Here is a 9,491-nt window from a genome sequence, read left to right as displayed (position 1 = left end):
AACATCATCAGCACTGATACATCGTTAAATTGTTTGTGTAAAAGCAGAATTGTGGCATCGTTTTCGGGCTCTTACGCGCAGTCCCGCATTTCCGCCGGCGGGGGGGGGGGGGGAGAGACCTTGCTCTTGGGTTTACATTTGCGACTTTTTTGGACTATACTGGAGTATAGTTACTGAAATCTCCCAGATTCTGTTGGGTAGAGAAGGGCTGAAAGGACAGACTAGCCTTCCTGATGAATGTTTTGGCCGTTCGGAGCGGAAAGGAGCGCCGCGTCTGTAAGATGCTGAGAATTCGCCTCCACGCTGTGATCTCTGACACGTGGGAACGTCTACCTTCGCAAACAAGCACAGATAACGAAATAAACTCTTACAGTTTATAGTGTGTATAATATTTATAGTTACAATGTTTACAATATGTTTTACAATGAAGAATGGATAATAATAATACACGCGTCCAACACACGTATAGCTTGAGAACGGAAGCGGTAACTGGAGGGAAAGAGTGACGAAGTGGAAGAGAAAAAGCGAACCGCAGGCGCCATCATTTGCTGTGACGGGAAAGCGGTCACGTAGTGCGGGGTGTGGGTCGGCGGAGACGGCCAACAATGCCCTCAGCAGTAACCTGGAACATTCCTCCACACCGCGCTCAGCTGCTGCGGTCCCAGAAGTGCTACAGACATTGACGTTTCACGAGTATTCCATGTACAGAGGTCTTTTTACTTTCTTTTACTTGAATAAAGTCAATCGAGATAACGGGTAACTTCCCCCAAAACACAAGACTCAGCTACGAGGCTACAGCCAAATAACAATTTTAAATGTTAAAAAATGACGTTTTTCCCGAAAATAAGTGAAATAGAAATACACATCCATCCTTGTAGCCCAGCTGGTAGAAAGCAATCTTCACCTAGAAGACTTTGAGTAGGTTCTTTACGTAACAAGCCTTCCCGAGAACGCGCTTGGTATTTGTATTTGACTTTTGGACGAACTGCACAAAGTTGTGCGTTTTTCACCAGCAACGTAAATGGTTATATAATAGATACTGTACTATTGTAGTCTTTGTTGATGACATGCAGGCGATGCTGTCCTGCCTGCAGAGCCAGCCTCTCGCCTCTTCTGCCCCAGTCTCCTGTACAACTGTGTAACGTGGCTGCGTAGGTTTGTGTGCTAAACACACAGATTATGTAACGTAAATTACAATGTTCCCCCGGAGAGGGAAGGGAGCGTCTTTTACAAGCCTGTCCGGAATGGCATGCGTTACGGAACGCTACATTCCTGCTGCGCTTCAGCTGAGTGGAAGCAGGGGTTGGCTGAGGAAACGCTCATCTCCCCCATCAATGCGCTGCCTGTGCTGCTGGACTCCAGCTGCTAAACCAACAGGCTAATGAAGAGCGTTAAGAGACTGCGTCTGTAACTCTCTCCATCCCTCCTCCTCTGAGTGTGTGTGCGCACGCGCGCGTGTGTGTGGGTGTGGGGGATAGAGGTAGGGAGAGAGACTTGGCCTTATTCTGACCTGTCTCTGGGAGAAAGTCAAGTGACTGAGCTGGAATGTCCTACCTTCTCCTCTTAAACCTCGTTAGACCATAATAAAGTCAGACACTTCTGCAATTGTCTTATTGCGCTAAACACCATTTAGCGGCAATCAAAGACTGGGGTCAGAGAGGTAGGAGTAGCCTGTGTGTGTGAGAGTGAGAGAGAGAGAAAATGTGTGTTGGTGAGGAGAACTCACAGGGAAGCCCAGCTGGTGTCTCAGGTGGCCTGTTATTATGTAAGAATGTAGTTTTTTCAGAGAGGAACCATAGGGGACTGTACACACTGTGTCTGACACAGACCGACACACCTTCACACACTCGCTTTCTCACACACACTGTTCTAATCTCCTGTCTGTCTCAGGTACACCTATGAGGAGTGCAGAGCCACAGCCGATTGGTTGCTGGCGCAGACAGCAGTGCGCCCCCTGGTGGGGATAGTGTGCGGGTCGGGGCTGGGAGGCCTGGCTGAAATGCTCAAGGATCAAGTGGCCTTCAACTACCGAGACATCCCCAACTTCCCTCAGAGCACCGGTGAGTCTCTCTCTCCCTGTCTCTCTCTCCCTGTCTCTCTCTCCCTGTCTCTCCCCCTCCCTGTCTCTCTCTCCCTCCCTGTCTCTCCCTCCCTGTCTCTCCCTCCCTGTCTCTCCCTCCCTGTCTCTCCCTCCCTGTCTCTCCCTCCCTGTCTCTCTCTCCCTGTCTCTCTCTCCCTGTCTCTCCCTCCCTGTCTCTCCCTCCCTGTCTCTCTCTCCCTGTCTCTCTCTCCCTGTCCCCCTCTCTGTCTCTCCCTCTCTGTCTCTCCCTCTCTGTCTCTCCCTCTCTGTCTCTCCCTCTCTGTCTCTCTCTTTGTCTCTCTCTCTTTGTCTCTCTCTCTTTGTCTCTCTCTCTTTGTCTCTCTCTCTCTCCCTCCCTGTCTCTCTCCCTCCCTGTCTCTCTCCCTCCCTGTCTCTCTCCCTCCCTGTCTCTCCCCCTCTCGGTCCCTCTGGGAATCTCTGTTCTTCTGTGTGAACTTTTGCTTCTGTTCCATGGTCTCCAGGGTTCAGTGTGAGATGATTCTGATTGGCTCCCCTGTGTGAGGCGTGTTTGTTTGCTGTGTGCTGATTGGTGGTTCTGTGTTGCAGTGCACGGCCATGCAGGACGGCTGGTGTTTGGCACTCTGAAGGGAAAACCCTGCATCTGCATGCAGGGAAGGTTTCACCTGTATGAAGGATATCCCGTCCAGAAGGTAAGTGTGGAGCTGTCAGGGCGCATTTATTCCTGCTGCGTGTCTGTGCAGTGAAGGAGTTCAGGCCTCTTTGGTTACTGTGCTGCAGCGTGTTCAGAGTTTGCTTTGCTGTTTGTGTGTAGATCACCTTCCCTATGCGGATCTTCAAGCTGCTGGGAGTTGAGACAGTGATTCTCACCAACGCTGCAGGAGGCCTGAACCAGGACTACAAGGTGGGAGACATCATGATCATAAAGGACCACCTCAATATGCCAGGCTTTGCTGGGAACAACCCGCTGGCAGGACCCAACGACGAGAGGTGGGTGTGTCTCTGTAACAGGCAGGGTGTAATAGTTTGTGTCACAGACGGGATGTAACGCTTGTGTGACGGTGTCCCTCTTGCAGGTTTGGGGTGCGCTTCCCCTGCATGTCAGACGCGTATGACCGCGAGCTGCAGCAGCTGGCACAGGATGTGGGGGCGGAGCTTGGATACGGGGACTTCCTGCGAGAGGGCGTGTACTGCGTGCTGGGAGGGCCGTCCTTCGAAACCATCGCAGAGTGCCGCATGCTCCACAAGCTGGGCGCCGATGCTGTCGGTGAGTCTGCCAACCTGTTACAGCACAAAACGGCACCAAAACATAACTGAAACATCATTACAGCACATGGAGAGAAATAAGTCCAGATTCTGCTCTGACAATGCCTGAATGCAAAACCTGTGATCTTCATCTGCGTTTTGTGTGCGGTGCGTGACTGCTCTCTCTCTGCACTGTGCTTTGTGTGCGGTGCGTGACTGCTCTCCGCTGCGTTTTGTGTGCGGTGCGTGACTGCTCTCTCCCGCTGTGTTTTGTGTGCGGTGCGTGACTGCTCTCTCTCTGCGCTGCGTTTTGTGTGAGGCGCGTGACTGCTCTCTCTCTGCGCTGCGTTTTGTGTGCGGTGCGTGACTGCTCTCTCCCGCTGCGTTTTGTGTGCGGTGCGTGACTGCTCTCTCTCCGCTGCGTTTTGTGTGAGGCGCGTGACTGCTCTCTCTCTCCGCTGCGTTTTGTGTGCGGTGCGTGACTGCTCTCTCTCCGCTGCGTTTTGTGTGAGGCGCGTGACTGCTCTCTCTCTCCGCTGCGTTTTGTGTGCGGTGCGTGACTGCTCTCTCTCTCCGCTGCGTTTTGTGTGCGGTGCGTGACTGCTCTCTCTCTGCGCTGTGTTTTGTGTGCGGTGCGTGACTGCTCTCTCTGCGCTGCGTTTTGTGTGCGGTGCGTGACTGCTCTCTCTCTCCGCTGCGTTTTGTGTGCGGTGCGTGACTGCTCTCTCTCTGCGCTGCGTTTTGTGTGCGGTGCGTGACTGCTCTCTCTGCGCTGTTTTGTGTGCGGTGCGTGACTGCTCTCTCTCTCCGCTGTGTTTTGTGTGCGGTGCGTGACTGCTCTCTCTCTCCGCTGCGTTTTGTGTGCGGTGCGTGACTGCTCTCTCTCTCCGCTGCGTTTTGTGTGCGGTGCGTGACTGCTCTCTCTCTCCGCTGCGTTTTGTGTGCGGTGCGTGACTGCTCTCTCCCGCTGCGTTTTGTGTGCGGTGCGTGACTGCTCTCTCTCTCCGCTGTGCTTTGTGTGCGGTGCGTGACTGCTCTCTCTCTGCGCTGTTTTGTGTGCGGTGCGTGACTGCTCTCTCTCTCCGCTGCGTTTTGTGTGCGGTGCGTGACTGCTCTCTCTCTCCGCTGCGTTTTGTGTGCGGTGCGTGACTGCTCTCTCTCTCCGCTGCGTTTTGTGTGCGGTGCGTGACTGCTCTCTCCCGCTGCGTTTTGTGTGCGGTGCGTGACTGCTCTCTCTCTCCGCTGCATTTTGTGTGCGGTGCGTGACTGCTCTCTCTGTGCTGCGTTTTGTGTGCGGTGCGTGACTGCTCTCTCTGTGCTGCGTTTTGTGTGCGGTGCGTGACTGCTCTCCGCTGTGCTTTGTGTGCGGTGCGTGACTGCTCTCTCTCTCCGCTGCGTTTTGTGTGCGGTGCGTGACTGCTCTCTCCCGCTGCGTTTTGTGTGAGGCGCGTGACTGCTCTCTCTCCGCTGCGTTTTGTGTGCGGTGCGTGACTGCTCTCTCTCTCCGCTGTGTTTTGTGTGCGGTGCGTGACTGCTCTCTCTGCACTGCGTTTTGTGTGCGGTGCGTGACTGCTCTCTCTGCGCTGCGTTTTGTGTGAGGCGCGTGACTGCTCTCTCTCTGCGCTGTGCTTTGTGTGTGGTGCGTGACTGCTCTCTCCCGCTGCGTTTTGTGTGAGGTGCGTGACTGCTCTCTCTCTCCGCTGCGTTTTGTGTGCGGTGCGTGACTGCTCTCTCCCGCTGCGTTTTGTGTGCGGTGCGTGACTGCTCTCTCTCTCCGCTGTGCTTTGTGTGCGGTGCGTGACTGCTCTCTCCCGCTGCGTTTTGTGTGCGGTGCGTGACTGCTCTCTCTGCACTGTGCTTTGTGTGCGGTGCGTGACTGCTCTCTCTCTCCGCTGCGTTTTGTGTGCGGTGCGTGACTGCTCTCTCCCGCTGCGTTTTGTGTGCGGTGCGTGACTGCTCTCTCTCTCCGCTGCGTTTTGTGTGCGGTGCGTGACTGCTCTCTCTCTCCGCTGCGTTTTGTGTGCGGTGCGTGACTGCTCTCTCTCTGTGCTGTGTTTTGTGTGCGGTGCGTGACTGCTCTCTCTCTGTGCTGTGTTTTGTGTGCGGTGCGTGACTGCTCTCTCTCTCCGCTGCGTTTTGTGTGCGGTGCGTGACTGCTCTCTCTCTGTGCTGTGTTTTGTGTGCGGTGCGTGACTGCTCTCTCTCTCCGCTGCGTTTTGTGTGCGGTGCGTGACTGCTCTCTCCCGCTGCGTTTTGTGTGCGGTGCGTGACTGCTCTCTCTCTCCGCTGCGTTTTTGTGTGCGGTGCGTGACTGCTCTCTCTCTCCGCTGCGTTTTGTGTGCGGTGCGTGACTGCTCTCTCTCTGTGCTGTGTTTTGTGTGCGGTGCGTGACTGCTCTCTCTCCCGCTGCGTTTTGTGTGCGGTGCGTGACTGCTCTCTCCCGCTGTGTTTTGTGTGCGGTGCGTGACTGCTCTCTCTCTCCGCTGCGTTTTGTGTGCGGTGCGTGACTGCTCTCTCCCGCTGCGTTTTGTGTGCGGTGCGTGACTGCTCTCTCTCTCCGCTGTGTTTTGTGTGCGGTGCGTGACTGCTCTCTCTCTCCGCTGCGTTTTGTGTGCGGTGCGTGACTGCTCTCTCTGCACTGTGCTTTGTGTGCGGTGCGTGACTGCTCTCTCTCTCCGCTGCGTTTTGTGTGCGGTGCGTGACTGCTCTCTCCCGCTGCGTTTTGTGTGCGGTGCGTGACTGCTCTCTCTCTCCGCTGCGTTTTGTGTGCGGTGCGTGACTGCTCTCTCTCTCCGCTGCGTTTTGTGTGCGGTGCGTGACTGCTCTCTCTCTGTGCTGTGTTTTGTGTGCGGTGCGTGACTGCTCTCTCCCGCTGTGTTTTGTGTGCGGTGCGTGACTGCTCTCTCTCTCCGCTGCGTTTTGTGTGCGGTGCGTGACTGCTCTCTCCCGCTGTGTTTTGTGTGCGGTGCGTGACTGCTCTCTCTCTCCGCTGCGTTTTGTGTGCGGTGCGTGACTGCTCTCTCTCTCCGCTGTGTTTTGTGTGTGGTGCGTGACTGCTCTCTCCCGCTGTGTTTTGTGTGCGGTGCGTGACTGCTCTCTCTCTCCGCTGCGTTTTGTGTGCGGTGCGTGACTGCTCTCCGCTGCGTTTTGTGTGCGGTGCGTGACTGCTCTCTCTGCACTGTGCTTTGTGTGCGGTGCGTGACTGCTCTCTCTCTCCGCTGCGTTTTGTGTGCGGTGCGTGACTGCTCTCTCCCGCTGCGTTTTGTGTGCGGTGCGTGACTGCTCTCTCTCTCCGCTGCGTTTTGTGTGCGGTGCGTGACTGCTCTCTCTCTCCGCTGCGTTTTGTGTGCGGTGCGTGACTGCTCTCTCTCTCCGCTGCGTTTTGTGTGCGGTGCGTGACTGCTCTCTCTCTCCGCTGCGTTTTGTGTGCGGTGCGTGACTGCTCTCTCTCTCTGCTGCGTTTTGTGTGCGGTGCGTGACTGCTCTCTCTGCACTGTGCTTTGTGTGCGGTGCGTGACTGCTCTCTCTCCCGCTGCGTTTTGTGTGCGGTGCGTGACTGCTCTCTCTCCCGCTGCGTTTTGTGTGCGGTGCGTGACTGCTCTCTCTCTGCGCTGTGTTTTGTGTGCGGTGCGTGACTGCTCTCTCTCTCCGCTGCGTTTTGTGTGCGGTGCGTGACTGCTCTCTCTCTGCGCTGCGTTTTGTGTGCGGTGCGTGACTGCTCTCTCTCTCCGCTGCGTTTTGTGTGCGGTGCGTGACTGCTCTCTCTCTCTGCTGCGTTTTGTGTGTGGTGCGTGACTGCTCTCTCTCTGCGCTGTGTTTTGTGTGCGGTGCGTGACTGCTCTCTCTCTGCGCTGTGTTTTGTGTGCGGCGCGTGACTGCTCTCTCTCTCCGCTGTGCTTTGTGTGCGGTGCGTGACTGCTCTCTCTCTCCGCTGTGTTTTGTGTGCGGCGCGTGACTGCTCTCTCTCTCCGCTGTGCTTTGTGTGCGGTGCGTGACTGCTCTCTCCCGCTGCATTTTGTGTGCGGTGCGTGACTGCTCTCCGCTGCGTTTTGTGTGCGGTGCGTGACTGCTCTCTCCCGCTGCGTTTTGTGTGCGGTGCGTGACTGCTCTCTCCCGCTGCGTTTTGTGTGCGGTGCGTGACTGCTCTCTCTCTGCGCTGCGGTGCGTGACTGCTCTCTCTGCGCTGCGTTTTGTGTGCGGTGCGTGACTGCTCTCTCTCTGCGCTGCGTTTTGTGTGCGGTGCGTGACTGCTCTCTCTCTGCGCTGCGTTTTGTGTGCGGTGCGTGACTGCTCTCTCTCTGCGCTGCGTTTTGTGTGCGGTGCGTGACTGCTCTCTCTCCCGCTGTGCTTTGTGTGCGGTGCGTGACTGTCTCCGTCTCTCTCTCGCAGGGATGAGCACTGTGCACGAGGTGATCGTGGCTCGGCACTGTGGGATGCGCGTCTTCGCTCTGTCTCTGATCACCAATCAGGCGGTGATGGACTACGACAGCGAGGAGAAGGCCAATCACGAGGAGGTGCTGCAGACGGGGAAGCAGCGAGCCGAGCAGCTGGAGCGGCTGGTGTCCACCATGGTGACCCGCATCGAGCACAACAACAACTACGCCTGACTCCCACCGCACGGCCGCCAGACTCACCCCACATCTCAGCCCAAATCAGCACATCTTACTTTCCCAGCTCAATCTCAGATCAGTACAGCGACCCAGACAGACCCCAGATCAATACAGCCACTATATCTGTGTCTCTCCACTTATATGAATGGCTGACCCCACATCAATACAAACGCACCCAACTGACCCCAGATCAGAGCAGCCTCGAGGTCTGAGGTTGGAGTTTTACGTCTGCTCCATCATTCTCTTATGACCAAAACATTCCTGATGAAAAGCGACCACAGGAATCCGGAGAAACACCCTCTGATGCGGAACCAGATCAAATGTACATGTCTCTAAGTGAACTAATACTGTGTAAAGGTTGTAGCTTTACAGCACACAATTTTAGGCTCTTAATGTTATTTTTATTATTATTGTTATATATTAACTTTATTGTGTTTATTTATTCTTTGTTTTCGATACAATAAAATCAGTGCAATCCATTCCTATACTAAAGAGAGAAAAAGGCTAGCAGGTGGATGGGCCAATAGGAGTGGCTTTCCGGATGGAGGGAGGAGCCGCACTCCTCCAATGTTACTGCAATGTTGAGAAAATGTTGCACATTAACTGGGGCCTCATGCATCACTGGGGTTAATTTAAATCTATTTAAAAGTAAAAATGTTAGTTATTTATGACTAAATGTTTGAGTCCTTATTTGTAAATGATGCGTTTGAGAAAGTATTTGTAGATATTTGTAAGAGTACTCATTTGTAGTCTGAGAGATGGTGTCGCTCAGTGAGGTTTATGGCTATTTCTGTGTACTGCTGTTTGTTTTGAACACACCTGAGCATTTTATTCTTGCTTCAGATATAGAAATATTTTTATTTCAACAACCAGCAAAAAGTAATGACCAGCACTGAAAGATAAGGACCTGTGCTGAGTGTGGCACAAAACTGAAAATGTGGATTTTTGTTTTCAGAAGTTGGTATTTTGAAGAGTTCATTTGCTAAGTTTAATCAGCAGTTTTTGGTCGCCGATATTCTGTGATCAAACTGAGGGGCCAAATTTAATATTGTGATGATTCTGTCCTCTCCACCAGCAATAAAAGTTTCTTTTCCAAACCTGATGTGCAGAGGTGTGTTTCAATGGATTGTTTGTGACATTAATGAGACACTTGAATTCAGTGCAACTTTATCAATCAGCCCGTAAATAAACAACTCCTCCAGTTTACTGGCTAAATAAACCACTTCCTGTCCCTCTCTGTGGATGTGTGCTGTGTGTTTGGTACGAAATGGCCGCTGTGACTCATCCAGAATGACGTGTGAGCCATTCCCCTTCACCACAAAGCACTCTGAGATCATTAAAAGGTGCTTCGTAAATGCAATTATTAGAATGTCATTCCTATAGACTAGTAAATGAATATCAAAGCTATTTGCATTATACGAGTTTGTGGCCTTCATCTAACAGCAAGAGTGTAAGAATACTCAGTTTTGTACAACGTAACATTTCAACAGCTAACTGCAGAACATAGTGTAACACACTGCCTAGAACTGCATAGATACACACTGCCTAGAACTGCATAGATACACACTGCCTGGGCT

The 9,491-nt window shown here is 53.4% G+C and overlaps 1 protein-coding gene across 1 annotated transcript in view; it reads left to right on the top strand.

Moving 5' to 3' along the window:
- pnp5b (purine nucleoside phosphorylase 5b) overlaps window positions 1-9,011 on the top strand; it is a 9,480-nt gene extending 469 nt beyond the window's left edge. The window contains exons 2-6 of the mRNA XM_036518950.1: window positions 1,891-2,060; window positions 2,648-2,751; window positions 2,874-3,049; window positions 3,136-3,326; window positions 7,694-9,011. Coding sequence (XP_036374843.1) covers window positions 1,891-2,060; window positions 2,648-2,751; window positions 2,874-3,049; window positions 3,136-3,326; window positions 7,694-7,911 — 859 coding nt within the window. The 3' untranslated portion in view covers window positions 7,912-9,011. The remainder of the gene's footprint in view (window positions 1-1,890; window positions 2,061-2,647; window positions 2,752-2,873; window positions 3,050-3,135; window positions 3,327-7,693) is intronic.
- The last annotated feature ends 480 nt before the right edge of the window (window positions 9,012-9,491 follow it).

The sequence above is a fragment of the Megalops cyprinoides genome, chromosome 24 (assembly GCF_013368585.1).
Source record: "Megalops cyprinoides isolate fMegCyp1 chromosome 24, fMegCyp1.pri, whole genome shotgun sequence".
Taxonomy (NCBI): domain Eukaryota; kingdom Metazoa; phylum Chordata; class Actinopteri; order Elopiformes; family Megalopidae; genus Megalops; species Megalops cyprinoides.
Note: the sequence above shows the minus strand (reverse complement) of the source record. Positions and strands in the feature narration are given on the sequence as shown.